Source organism: Haliotis rufescens, unplaced genomic scaffold (assembly GCF_023055435.1).
Source record: "Haliotis rufescens isolate VD_foot unplaced genomic scaffold, xgHalRufe1.0.p SCAF_17, whole genome shotgun sequence".
NCBI classification, from domain to species: domain Eukaryota; kingdom Metazoa; phylum Mollusca; class Gastropoda; order Lepetellida; family Haliotidae; genus Haliotis; species Haliotis rufescens.
In genome coordinates this window covers 10,919,256-10,934,223 of record NW_025963857.1, presented here as the reverse complement: position 1 = coordinate 10,934,223, position 14,968 = coordinate 10,919,256, and the positions used below count along the sequence as shown (strand labels likewise).

The following is a 14,968-nucleotide window of genomic DNA, read 5'->3' as shown; positions in this document are numbered from 1 at the left end:
AAAAAAGTCGATCCCAATTATTTTCGACAATACCCGGGAGACTTGTAATATTTAACAATAACTCGTTTCTACTTTGCCATGTGAATATAAATCAGTTGGGGGCTGTCTATGCATTAAACAACCTCGATGAAAATATGACGCCAGTACTCATATTTCATTTCTCTGTATCTAAATATTATTGAAAATGACCACTATTGTTTGGACACTGTTAGGCTGCAATGACAATGCCTTTGTGAAATGGATTAGGCTTGAATTGCAATCCCTACACACCTAGAGAACGATTAAGTTAGCTAAAACGAGTGTTACACACCTTGTGTTTACTGAATCTAGACATTACATTCACACACGGGCCAGAAATACAAAGTCAATACTAAAAATCGATTGAAGGCACTTAACCGAGCGACAATGCAATATTTTTACAGGTAATTTCATCAACGACGGCTAGTTTGTTCAAATGAGCGTGGGCATTGCGTGAAACGATGGGATTTCTTTTGCTGGGACTTCAGTGGAAGGCGAAAGTCAACACGCTCGCCGCAGTGCAATGATTTTCTAGTCTGCATTCTTGCTCCGCGGACGGTTAATTTTTCGTGTGGAGAGAAAAATCTATTCGCATGTTTGATAACTACTTGAGGGAAATGAGACCGAAGAGTTTGTCTACTTAGACGAGATAATGAAACAACGGGCGATTCAACGCAGATGAATATTTATCCTTAAAATGTCCTGAAAATTCAATTTACTTTTCCAAACGCGAGTGAACTACCTGTACCCAACGCACAAAATAAATGTGTAAAAATTGCCGTTCCTAAGTACTCTCCGTTTTAGCTGTAAAACGCAAAGGAAATTATTTCATTAAGTAATGAGTTAGAAGATCGGACGGGAGATGAGATGAAATGACTATCGCGGCTGTCATTCAAACGTGGGGGGCGGAGCTTAGTCTCCCTACGCGTTGAGCTATTCTCGTCCAAGTTAGACGCTCGTTTTCACCCAAAGCTTCGGGGGATTCCGAGTGTAGCCAATCCGGGGGCTTGTACTATCCGCAGCTTAGACAAGCAAGAGACATGATGACAGCCTAGCTGGTCACTAAACACACGGGAAACTGTTATGTCTTGTCCTACCGTATAGCGAACGCATGATAAGAATTATCCGCTCTTGGCCTCAAAACCAAAGGTCTCAAACTGGACAGTGAACGGACGGAGTGACCATAGGGGTCCACCCCGAGATAGCCAGTGGTCAGCTGATGAGCACGGCAGGTGGTAAATGACTTACCTGAGATTCTAAGACAATCACACACCTGTGATTCAAGAGCAGCTTGGAAAAGGATTGTTTATTTATGTGGACTGTTTATCAGTAAGCTGCGAACCTCGTTGACTCTTGACAATGTCCTTACCTCAGTTCGGTTATAGCTACCCATCGACAGCTTCATCGTTATCATCATCACAGGTAAATATGCGCATATATACAGTAGATATCAGTGCATTCCTGTAGAGTAACTGGTGTTTATTTCCTCACATGTCTTGTCAATTTCATTCAGTCAGTCTGCGTCCTGCACGGCATGTTAAAAGCATTTTTTTCAGTATAATTCAGCATATATTTACATATTTATACTGTTTGACATATATATCCATTTATGTATAAACATGAAAGTATATGAATCATAACTTAATATCATTATGCATAATAATCTAAACCAACTTAACTTTTCAACGAGTATATATATAATTGATGTATAATTGGAGGGTTTTTTGCTACCATACGTGTTCATAAGGGTATCAGGGCAGTGTACAATGGTAAGGTGTGCTTTCCTTGTTTGTCTAGCCCCGAGAGCATATGACGAGAATGATATACTTGTTTTTCTGTATACACGAGTGCCTATGAAATATGATTAACGGCTTCAGTTTTGACACCTGGACATTTGGAAATAATTCTTTTGAAACTGTCTACGCCTGACAAACACGGGTCTGAAATATATAGTTCATTAAAACAGTTGCTTACGACGTTTTGATTGCCAATATTTCTTCTCAGGTTTCACACAAGACATAATTATTACCTTGATTTATGTAATCCGATTTGTTTTTAATAACTTTCATCTTTTGTTACATTTATCTTAAAATAATAATCAGGATGGCTATTTCATTTGATAAATGGTATTAGGTATGTATATTACATAGCAGTCAGAACATACTCATACATTTCCAAAATGTTTATTCTGAAACGGTATTTGATTCTAAACTATATTTCATTGTGTAAATCTCATGTTTTTGTTCAAATTTACTTGGCAACAATATTATTATTGATTTCTTCATTCACATTGTACCTTAATTACATTAATCAATCTCATTCAGCATGAAAACGACAACAAGAAGCGGTACATACACACAATTGTAACTACATCAAAAAGTGATATTTACCTTGTCAATTGCATAATAAACATTGGACATAGCATGTGTTTACCCATCTGATAATTAAGTCAGAAATGAGCTTCAGAAGCTTTGATGAGGCGAGCACCTGTTCGATATACTCACTCACATCACTGATTAATAACTGTAACAATTAAGCATTTAATTTGCTCATTGCATGCTGATTTCCTTTAGATTTCAGCTGAAATCGACAAGCTTTGTTTGCTTTATTTATTATGGCGCTATCGGAATGACATCTGAATAAACATGAGTCGATTTCATGATTGGTGAAACGTACACGTGTCTTAACATGACCAGCGCGTAGATAGCATCAATAGCAAATAAATACGTCAGGATGCTGAACATAGAATCAACTGATACGTGATGTACATTTCAACAGATAGGGTGTGCTTTTCATGTACTACACAAAGTCCCATCATAAATCTGTTGATTGTTGTGAAGTTGATGCACAGGAACGCGAATCCAAAATACAAATCACAAACAATCAAATTAAATTATTCTAATGATAATTGCCTATTGATTGTATATGAAATTAACACCCTTGCAACTCAAGCAAATAACGCCCATGTGGTCTTAATAAAAAAGCACGTGTGTACATAAATATGATCTGTTAAACATACACATTAGCATTAAACCGTGGATAAAGATATCTACACAATCTGTTCGCACTGTTTGAGTGTGAAAACAAATATATGTGTATATGTGTAACTGGATAGAGAGAAGAACGAATGAACGACCAACTAGAGGAACAGTTTGTTGAACAGCCGGTTTGCTCGTAAGCATATCTTAATATACACATAGTGTATTATACACACGATGTCTGTATACACAGGGCTTGGCAGGTTGTATACTAAGGACACTATATATGAGTTTAAACTGTTACGTAAATAGATGGGGAAATGGAGGGAAGATAGAAGACATGAACTGAATCAAAGATGGAGAGGAAGATCGATAGACATACACAGATATGTAGATACGGAGAAAGATATAGATAGATACTAAGGTACATACATGTACAGGGATGGATAATTATTTAACGATGATCCGAATAAACGTACTCTCGGATTACGTGAGACAGAAGCGTTTATGAAAGAACCTAATAAACAGAACGGAACCGAACAAATGGATAAACCATTCATAGTTGGAGGTAGAATTACGATGCCGAGCCGTGTCGCTATTTAGGGAAGTATCCAAGGAATGGGGAAACTCGGATCAAATGATATCAGCCCTGGACTGCATCTCCTGGTAATAATCTCGGCGGTGGAAACAACAAGCTCTCCTCTCCGTACTGCCTTACAGATGTAAGGTATCTTCAAAGTGTCAAAATCGTTCTCCTGACATTGACATATCACTAGTCGGGCTGCCCTTGGCTTTGATTTCGTCTTTTTTGTATTTTTTCCCTTTTCCCTACTTTTGGTCATAAGAAAAGCTTGTAAGTCTAGATGCTAGGAAGAAGGAAAGTCGCGGTAGTGGGGTTACATGTCATCGTGTTTTCGTCATATGTGATCCCGTTTGGTTTAATTATCTTTGAATGACACAACTGTCTTGTGTTTTCTAGCAATGATGATATTGTTAGGGTTGATAACTCGACGTGTATAAAATGTACGGATACCGTTACGTAACACGAATACGTTTGATCCGATGTCTGGTCATTATTGTGTATATTCAAATAATCTCCTCAAATTGACACTTCTATTTGCATACATGTTTGTCAGTTTCATGAAGAAATGTTTTTACTTCAGGGCTTTTTTAATCGCAAAAACATTCAACATCGATATATCAATAGTTAAGCATATTACATCATGAATACGTTAAAAAATACAATATTTCTAACTCGCCAAAAAACCCAGTGTGTACAATATGTAGAGAAACGGAACATTCCAAAATGACAACGTGTTCATTTCATCAATGCTGATTTCCCGACCTTGTCAATTTCAAAATTCTGTAATACGTTCTCCATGCCTGGTGAATGGCGTAGCTTAACAGAAATGAAATTGACATTGTGAAATCCGATATGTTATCGATCTTCGCCTAAAGTTAGCCATAACACCACCATTCCAAGCAAGTACTCTCACTGCAATAGACAAGCAAGTGGAGAGAGACTGAAATGCACATCACAGCTCGATGAGAATCTGGGACAGACATTGAACGTTACACTGAAATAGACATGCAAGAAGATGTCAAACATTGAAATCAGCAACTTTACGTTATAATACAACATACTTGCACTACATAAACGAATGAATTCAAATTCATGGTGTAATTAATTTCAAGGAAATATGAAATGAAATAGACATCTTCTGACTTAATATTAATTTTTTGAGTATGTAACGCAAGTGAACAATGAATTTAAACTGAGTTCGAGTAAGACTTTTCATTCCAACTGATCCATAACGGAAAATATTATTGTAATTTTAATATATTAATGACATACATAGTATTAAATGCCTACACATCATTTCCTAAATCACTCAAAATATGAAATTCAAATTATATTTTCTTTTGTATGTATGGAATACGACTTCATAAAAATCGATTTTGCAAAAACATGTTGTTTTAAGATGATAAACTTCATCCTTTAAACAAATGTCATTGCTTTTTATAATTCAGTTTAAGATGGAGTGTTTGGAATGTTAAACAGTAAAATAACCAAATAAACGAAATATTCTAACACTACAAAATTAGATTCTGCAATAAGTGCTGTGATAACAGCCACTGTCATTGCTTAAAATGAAATTCGTTTTGACAGCTCACAAGATGCAGATAAAATCAAAAGAAATATGAAACGGTTCCTCCTTAACAATTAGTCAAATCGTCCTAACCCACGAATTGGGGTTGTTGTGTCTTCAGAGGAACATGTTAACCTCATCTACACACAATAAAAACTCCCGCGTTGAAGTAACTCGTCGCGATGTGATCAATTGTACCCTTTATTCTCTTGATTAAATTAATTTGGTGTCCGTGGATTGTTTTTGTCGGCCCAGTTATCGGTGTTAATTGAAAGACCCGTGCAGGTTAATTCAATCTTTACCCCAATGTCGTTATCACTGCAGATGATTGACAGCAAGACGAGTCAATTTCATATTGCTAATCAATATTGAACGCTGGTGTCACGTGACCATTGCTAACATCTGATAGCGATTAGGAAAATTAGCCGTTTTCAAAGGCTGTCAGTGAAATTACCGGAAACCCATTTGAGCTTCTTTACTCCTTGCTGAGGTTAAATTTAAATATTTTTTTTAAAGGTTGTTTTGGAAAATAAACAGCGCTGACCTAGATAGAAATAGTCAAACCGTAGAAAAACATGTTTTTACAACAATCAGTTTAAATATTTTGCAAAACATTCTTGTTGACCTAACATTTATGACTCGAGCATGTTTAATTAATCAGATGTTTAAACTTTTTATATTTTTTTTAGCAACGAATAAATCATTCGAAAAAACATATTTCTATTTGTGTTGTACAAGTTTTTTCAGTGTGTGTTTATGTATTTTAATGTAGTATGACCAGCTGGGAATATCCAGTAAGATGAATCGGATAGGATATGTATTTATGAAGATTACAATTATCTTATATTAATTGTTGAGTATTTCATTTTGTGCATTAGGCTAAAATCTGACGTTGAGAATTGACTGTACTATTTATGGATATCCATATTCTGAGATATAAGTGCAAACTCCTTTCACATACATCATTTCGCCAACTTTGACAAGGGGTTGACGTTTAAATCATAAGTAAAGTAAGCACTTTTGCATGTGTTGCAAATAGCGTGTCGATTTCAAATGACGTAACAGCATGTCGATGTCAATTTCAAAACTCTGAGACACTGGAGAGGAAAACAAAATGGTAATTATAAAATACCAATAATAGAATAAAAAAAGTCACATGCTTTGTAAATTTAGGGGATATAAAAACAATCAAAAAAAAGAATTCTGAATCAGTATTCAACATTCCACTCCCTGAAAAAAATCCCGATTTTTAGCCACAGCCCAGAATATTTCGGGAACCTGAAAAAGTGTGGATGCCTTTACCATACGGACCTTCACACCTGCTGAAATATATCTTTCAAAAGTTGAAACTAAAAACGAAGGCAAGCATCGTAATTAAGCATTAATTCCCGAGTCCTAATGGTGGCTTGACTTCGTGTTAATGTCAATGGGCTAATCTATCGCAGTCGGCGAAAAGGCAGATACTTTCGCTTTTAGATAACGTTTAAACGTTTCGCATTTACGCGGATTAAATTATGATTTATGCGCCATTAGTCCTGAGCCAGATATATTGAAAAATATGGGTTCTTCTTATAACCTTGTCGACGTACACTGTGCCGCTGTTAGTCGAAACGCTCGGTCTGGAGTAAGTAATCTTTCTGGTATATAGTTTTACAATTACGACTGATTTGTCGTTACGTTAGCTTAAATGTTATATTCAACAGCCTCTATCAATCGAGTACTGCAGTTTTCATACGTTTATTAATGTTTGTATTATATAGTGTTTAGTCTAGATTGTATCAAGTTACTTATCAGTCCGTTTCGATATGCCATTGGATAGTTTACTCATATCTTGCAGATGTGTTTTGTAATACTTAGAACCCACAAAGGTAAATCTTAGATTTTAGATTTGTGGGGCGTGTTGTAGATGGACAAGGATGGGTATGCTGTATTTAAGCTTAAATAATATAATAGATTATTGGGGGAACATCAGCCAGACTGCTCAGACTTAATACACGTGTGTGTGAGTGTGTGTGTGTGAGAGTGTGTGTGTGTGTGAGTGTGTATGTGTGTGTGTGTTAGAGAGAGAGAGAGAGAGAGTGTGTGTGTGTGTGTGTGTGTGTGTGTGTGTGCCAATAACCCCGAGATATCCGAATTTTTTTTTCAAATCTCAATGCTCTGAGCTTGTCCTATTAGTATGGCGATTCAACATTTGACTTTAGCTTTCACCTGATTAATACAACAAGATTTATACAACGAGATTTATACAAATATCACATAATGTCTCCACACACATATAAGCTTCATTATTACTGTCTATCATGACGACTGGGGATATCTTGGTAACTCTTCATTTAAGACGGTATCTCTAGATTATCCGGACTAAGCTGTTGAACTGTGTTTTTTATCGAAACAACAAACACTAATTTCCTGACAAACTATCCTGTATGGCTTTTCAAGAACACGACCATAAACTTTCTGTGTTGATAAAAAAACACCTAGCTCGCGAATATCCGAAGTTCTTTGGGTCGTTTCGACCTTGAAAAAGCTGTAACGGGATAAATGTATCTGTGAACAAACCTGTAGAGTACCTACCCTTCACCCAACCCCACCCCAACCTCCCTCCCCTAAGTATGGAGTCGCCATCTCTGCCGACATTAATAATAATAAATAAAAACGGCAAAACCCTTTCCATATTCATTAGAAAGCTCTGCTAAAAGCAGAGTCCAGTGTACATAACCGACTGTATCATGAATGTGTTTATGAATCACCATCAAATAGTGTAGACACCAGGTGTTCGACAATAGGTGAGCCTACCCTGCCCCACCGGTGACACCATTCACAAACACATGCAACACACCAAACAAGTATGCATGGACAGAAGAACTGGGAGCTTAGGTTGGTTTGGGAATAGATTACTGAGCAGAACAGTAGATCAGCGTGTGGATAGAACACCTCGATATACTAGTATATATATACTAGTGTGTGTGTGTGTGTGTGTGTGTGTGTGTGCGCGCGCGCTGCAGCTAATTTAAATTTATATATATGCTTGCAGCTAAATGCGAGTGAGTGGGTGAACGATTGGGATATAGTTAGATCACAGACGGGTAGATCGAAGAAAGGATATTCAAGATAAATAAAGCACGCGTGATATGTCTATGGTTGCAGATATTGAATAAATAGAAGATCGATGGAAAGTGGAAATTTAAGTATGGATCGAGGAGGAGCACAGATGGATAGATACAGTAAAACCCTGTTATTCTGGACGGTGTATCTGAGTGATGATCAAATTTCCGGATTAACGACGTTGACTTTTTTCCCCTTATATATGGGCGTTCAGTGATCTTCGCTGTAACGGTGGTTTCAAACTAACGGGATCTGGGCTAACGGGTTTGACTACAGAGGCGAATCTGAACAAGTATATTTACAGCGATGGTAGTAGGTACATATAGGTAAGTAGGCAAGAAGTGATGGAGACAACACGACGACCACTTTGGCAAAATATACAGCCTCGTCTCAGCCACAGGTTTTTATATCTCTTGTGCATAATTTTAAAGAGTAAAGTTTTAAGTACCAACCACACATGTTCAAAAAACGAGCTCTTTGATCTTCCTAGAGTGTCAACATGTCTTTCACATGATCAGACTCTTGCGGTTTCATATACTCTGCCCACTGCCTTGAAGGTGCACGTGTCCGCTTTTAGCGCTCCCTCTTCTTTGTGTCTGTTTTACGACACTAACATTTTCAACATCCATTCTGGGGGGTTTCGGCTGCAACATTTACATCGCATCTGAATAATAAACAGAACAAAGATAATAATAACATATTAAATAAAATTAAATGTTATTATATAAATTAAGGGTTTTAAGTTATCACATTAATGACGTTTATCATCACGGATCTTATGTAACGAAAACAATGCCATAAGTAATATGACAAAATACGGCCACGGAAAAGCAAATTCATGAAATAATTGTCATACACAATATTTTATTAGATATTACGAAAATAAATGTGTGATTATCATATGATGAACTTTGGACCACATCATTAATATTTTAATACATGCTTTTTGCATACTACACTATAAAGAATCGATGTTTTGTAAGGATTAGGCTGAAATCCAGTTCAATGGGTGAGTGGATGCCCTTTTACGCCGTGGTTAGCAATAATACTCCAGCTTTGTCATAGCGGCCTGGAATTATCATGTCTAGACAGACAGACCAATGGCTGAAACATGAACAACGACGTGCGTCATCGCGGGCACGATAACATACAACAGTCGAGGCGAGTGACAACCTGATCACTGGGTCTGTTGGGCGACTTCGAGGTAAACAATATTTCGAGATATCGGACTCAAATGACTGTAAGATACAGCCGGGAGTCTTCCCGGTAAAAGCTATTTCGATATGTTCGACTTAACGAATGCCTGAATGATTTCAGGGCTAGATACGGACCAGGCACTATGGCCTTGTCGACATTACAGACACGTATGCATGTAATTACTATGACAGACATGTAGCGTCGAGTGAGGGAGGAATACTATGAACCCCACTACAAATGCATGGCAATACGACAGATTAATTAAGCGTCATTGTTAATGTTGATGTCGTTGTAAATGTTATTTATGGTTTATATACTGTTGGGACAATTCAGAGGTGACAGGTTGCATTTGAAGTCTTCCATCCCCTTGAAGATACGATTCAGAATTGGTCTTCAGCAACCTATGCTTGTCATAGGAAACGATTAACGTGTCCGGGTGGTCAGGCTCGCTGACAAGGTTGTTGCATGTCATCGTATCCCAAATGCGTGGATTGATGCTCGTGGTGTCAATCACTGGATTGTCTGTCTTTAAAACAAACAATGAACAGTGTCATAAATAGACGTACACCAAAAGGTGTAATGAAAAAGCAACGGTACTAATTTAATATAATCTTAAAGGCGACCTTCCATCCAGCAATATGGCTGGGGCTGTATTATTGCACTTAGGTACCCATCCAAGGAACATGATGCTGATATTGGAAGGTTAGTTCTGTATGTTTGAGACAAAAGCTTCCAGTACATACAATGTCCATATTTTCAAAAGGATAACGGGAACTTTACCATGGATTTGAGGGAATGTATTTTTCTGAAATTGTGTTATGTCGATGTCTTATCTCGAAGTAAATAAGTGGAACACTTCAAGAAAAGGAATTCGCTCGCCACACCGGAAACCTTGATTCGACCCCTACATGTGCAACGTGTGACCCCCGTAAAGGTCCGCGTTAGAATTGGTTACCATTTAAAACATCAAGCAAAGTGACGCAATCTCAGTATGTTATAACCATTTCAGTACACAGTCATAGAGTCAGTGAGAAAACAACCCGTGAAGATCCGGGTTAGGAAAGGTCTTCAGCAACCAATGTATGTCGAGAGAGGCGACTAACGGGATCAGGGTCAGGCTTGCTGACATGGTTGATGCATGTTATCGTATCTCAGTTGCGTAGATCGATGCTCATGACGTCAATCATGACGATTGTCTGGTCCAGATTCGATTGTTTACAGACCGCCGTCATAAAGCTTGAATATTGCTGAGTATATCAAGCAATAAACAAGGACAATTTGTGAAATCTTTTGTTGCTGTCCATCATTCTGATATTGCTGGACTGTTGCTGATTATGGCGGTAACTCAACTCACTCACTCACACACGCACTCTGTATTTTCAGTAGTTCTCTATAGGGTTATACATCCAGGCCTGTCTGGGTTCGCGAACTGATTGACACTTCGTGTGGTGGGCATAAAGCATAAACACTCCCGCGATGATTACATTTAAATACGTTGATAACACTTACATATACCTGATATATTCGGGCATTAAGATGTCATCAGGATCGAAAATAAGAAACAACATTAAGCGAGGGTGGTCTGTTGCTATGGTTACCAGTGGTGGAAGTAATTCATTGCGTTTTCAGTGTATAGCGTACTAGTAACTAGTATTCCTTAAACGTCGCTATATAAGTGCAATAATCTTGAACGCGACGTTAAACCCCATTTCACCTCACCAGTATTCATTAAACTTAGACAGCACTGCAGTGATCACTGTTGCCGGTTTCTCAGTCGTCGAAGACGTCATTCGCTGTGCAGAGTTGCGTCCCTTATGCGTGCAAGAATCCTCTGATCGTGGGTTCGAATCCCGGTTCGTCCTGATTATGTTTCTACGTTTGTCAGCACCGTACCCATGCTCGTCGGTTCCACGAAGTGGTAAATGTCTGAGACCTGCATCACATCGAGTTTACCTCCGACATCAAGCTGACACGCCGTGATATAACTTGAATACTGTTCAACAGCTTTAGTGTAGCGATGTTTCTGACTTCGAATTGATGATGTCAACAACATAGAAATAAACATCGTAACAACTTTGAAGTTAAAATGGTAATAGCATAAACATAAATACAAACCATAGTATGATGATCGTATATCATAGTTGTGGTTCGTTAAAAACACTGTAGTTTATGTTTTTAAAAGTGTCTATGCAGTCAGTGTTGATTGAAGGAAGGTTGAAATAGAAGTAAAATGACGTAGATACTTCCACCCTCAACGTATCTTGAAATGTTTGTACCTTTGTACCTTTGATATGAGCATACGTGAATGTATTGTCTGTGACGATACATAGATCACGGTATTGTCTGGTCCAGACCCGATTATTTGCTGACCGCTGACATACAGCTGGAATTGCTAAGTTCTGCGTTAAACAACAAAAAAACAAAAAAAGATACATAGAGTACGGAAATGGGTGAGGTGACGTGAAGTGCTGTTTTACTTCGCGTTCAAGATCATGCATGCGTTTTAGTGTATGTGTGCGTTTGTGTGTGTGTGTGTTTGTGTGTGTGCGTGTGCGTGCGTGTGTGCGTGCGTGCCCACTAAGATACAGTTTACCATGAATGCCCCACTCAGGCACAGTATACGGACTCAGAGCCGACCAGTCCTTGTTTTATCGTACTAATTCCGAGCGCCATGAAGTGCATTCTTTCAACGTCTTTTGGTCTGACGTGGCCAGGGGATGGAACTACTGACCTGCTCTCCGGGCAGACGCTGTATCCACTAGACCAGGGGGTGGTCAGGGAAAATATCGACAAAGCTAAAGTTATAAATCCACATAAAATGACACATTGACAACATTGCGCATATTTTAGAAGAAATTTCTAATAAACTATGACATACAAAATCTTGAACTACGCGAACTTGTGACTTTACACTAATATCAAGGATAAGTTCATCATCTTCTAAATATGTAGGGTAATAGTAGATATGCCAAACGTCCAAAGTACCCCATGTAAACTGAGAAACTATACCTCTCAATTGATTAATGTTTGATTTTCAATTGAAACATCTTAAGTTATCGATATTACAGTAAACTACGTTTATAACGAACACGCTTATAACGAACTGACGGATATAACGAACTTATTTTTAGTCCCGACCATTTGTTGTATATATGCTGTATGTATGCTTATAACGAACTACGGTTATTACGAACTGAAATTAGTGGTCCCCCCGAGTTCGTTATAACCGTCTACTGTATATCCAAACAATGAACTGTACTGGCGCTTAGTCAGCCCTCAAAGAATACTTCTACATGGTTTTATGATTAAAATAATAATTTGATTTAAAAAGTTAAAAATTACAAGAAGAATCGCATAATGCACAACTGGTAATGGACACCCGAGACGTCCTATCTTTGAAAAGCAATTCACTTGGGCTTTTTTCGGCTCAAATGTATATTTCACACATGGTTGGGGCCAAGTGGTTGCAAATTCCTTTCTTACCCCATTCTTCATTGAGCCAATTTGTTTTTACAAAAAAATACTTTTTTAAACAGATTACGCTTTACAAACCGTGCTGGTTCAATAAAAACACATAATACAATTTAACAAACGTTCTTTCAAACTGTTTTGATTGGCATTTTAGAAGGTGGTGAGTATATAAAAAAACGTACAACTTTATAGATGACAACGTCTGGTGTTATTGTACGTTTTCTTGACAGTTCTTTCAATTTTCAGTTTCTTAATAAACTTCGGTATACTTTCTTTTGCCCCTCGGTATATATGTATTACGTCACTAAATCGTGTTTACTTTTAGCAGATCCTGATGTCCAGCAGTCCGCCCACCACAACGTCCAACTCGTGCTGCGAGAATGGCCGGACCCTAGTGACCAACCCCCACACTGGTCAGAGCGTGTGTTCCTGCCAGTACACCCCCTCCCTCCTCTCCTACTCCCGGGTGGCGGGCCTCGCGGACAGCGTCTACCCCACCACGCCATACGCTACCCAGGGATATGTGCCCTTGGGCACCGACCCATCCGCGTTCTACCCTCCTTTGGTGAGTACTAGCCTACCCCGTGCCCCAGAGCCTCGACCACCGCTGACATCAACGGGGACGTTTTAAAACCCGAATGTTTTCCTTTTGTGTTTCAATCAAATAATTAACGATTTCTCAGATACTTAATGTCTCGTTAGCAGGGACACTCGTTAATACAGACTGTTTGTTAATAAGGGAAATAATTTGCCCATGGCCAATACCAATTCGTGCCGGGTATTCGGAGATACTGCTCTCGTGCCAAAAGTGAAAGTAAAATAGATGGTCCTATGTCGACAAGACTCGTTGTGCCCCACCTCTAGATCACGTGATACTTATCATGCCCTGTCATTATAAATTACTTTTTGTGCCCCAATTCTGCAGAGACAATCAACATGTGTGCCCAACCCCAATGACGGATAGTTCGTGTGCCTAGTCCACCCTAAATCCGTTTGTTCTTCATTCACATGACTAATGTAGCACCATAGTGGATATACTTGAAAACAGTGGAATTATTATTTTAAAATTCGATCGGGGATTGACCTGATTACAGTCTTAACATGAGACTAAAGACCTAAAGACATGACCCAGATAGCACAAAACAGACTTACAGACACGAAACAGACATCCGACAACTTGGAAGGTCGGTGACCCACGTGGTGACAATGTTCAGCCGGTTGTTGTCCGGCGTGCAGTTTATACGTGCTAATGCTTTAAAACGTCATGTTAGTTTCATGCAAATATCAAGTGGCAGGGACATTAAGGTAAATTTGCATAAAGAAGTTGCCATAACTGTTCGTGGTGAAGTAATCAGTGTAAATTATGGACGAAAAACCTGTTGTTATATTTTTACCTTTTAACGAGACACAAACGCCTTAAAACATGTTTCAACATCCGTGGAGAGTTCTCCAACCCCACTGAAGCCGTATACATATAATAAATGTTCAATTTATCCACGTACGTTACCTCTTATCCAAATTCTTAATCGGAACCAGCTCACACTTCCTATTTTCAGTAAACTACGGTTATAACGAACACGCATATAACGAACTGACTGATATAACGAACTTATTTTTCAGTCCCGACCATGTGTTGTATAAATGCCGTATATATGCTTATAACGAACTACGGTTATTACGAACTAAAATTAGTGGTCCCTTCGAGGTCGTTAAAACCGTGGTTTTCTGTATAACAATTGCTAATTGATTTAACACATTAAATCTTCGTCTATTCCCCCTCATTAATGAAAAATGAATCTTTGCTGAACGCCTTGATATTCTTAAGACCATTCCGTGAAATTCTGCTCAACTTTGAAAAATGTTTATTGTAACAAACTACATGAAATGGCGACTTCGAAATTTACACTGTACGGAGAGCGGTTCAGTAAATATAAAACGTCAACGCCAGACAATAACCAGTCTCGATTATCCGCCGAAGCAGATTCCATTGGACGTATTAGGCTAAATAGCGGTACAAATTATAAGAATGGACACATTTATTAAATTTAG

The 14,968-nt window shown here is 38.3% G+C and overlaps 1 protein-coding gene across 2 annotated transcripts in view; it reads left to right on the top strand.

Annotated features, from left to right (window-relative positions):
• Nucleotides 1–971: 971 nt before the first annotated feature.
• Nucleotides 972–14,968, top strand: part of LOC124116148 (homeobox protein caupolican-like) — a 37,144-nt gene continuing 23,147 nt past the window's right edge. The window contains exons 1-2 of one of the 2 annotated variants that reach the window (XM_048397537.1): nucleotides 972–1,440; nucleotides 13,248–13,484. In XM_048397537.1, the coding sequence (XP_048253494.1) occupies nucleotides 1,378–1,440; nucleotides 13,248–13,484 (300 nt within the window). In that variant the 5' untranslated portion in view covers nucleotides 972–1,377. Of the gene's footprint in view, nucleotides 1,441–13,244; nucleotides 13,485–14,968 lie in introns of both variants that reach the window. The other variant, XM_048397536.1, reaches the window with a different exon arrangement.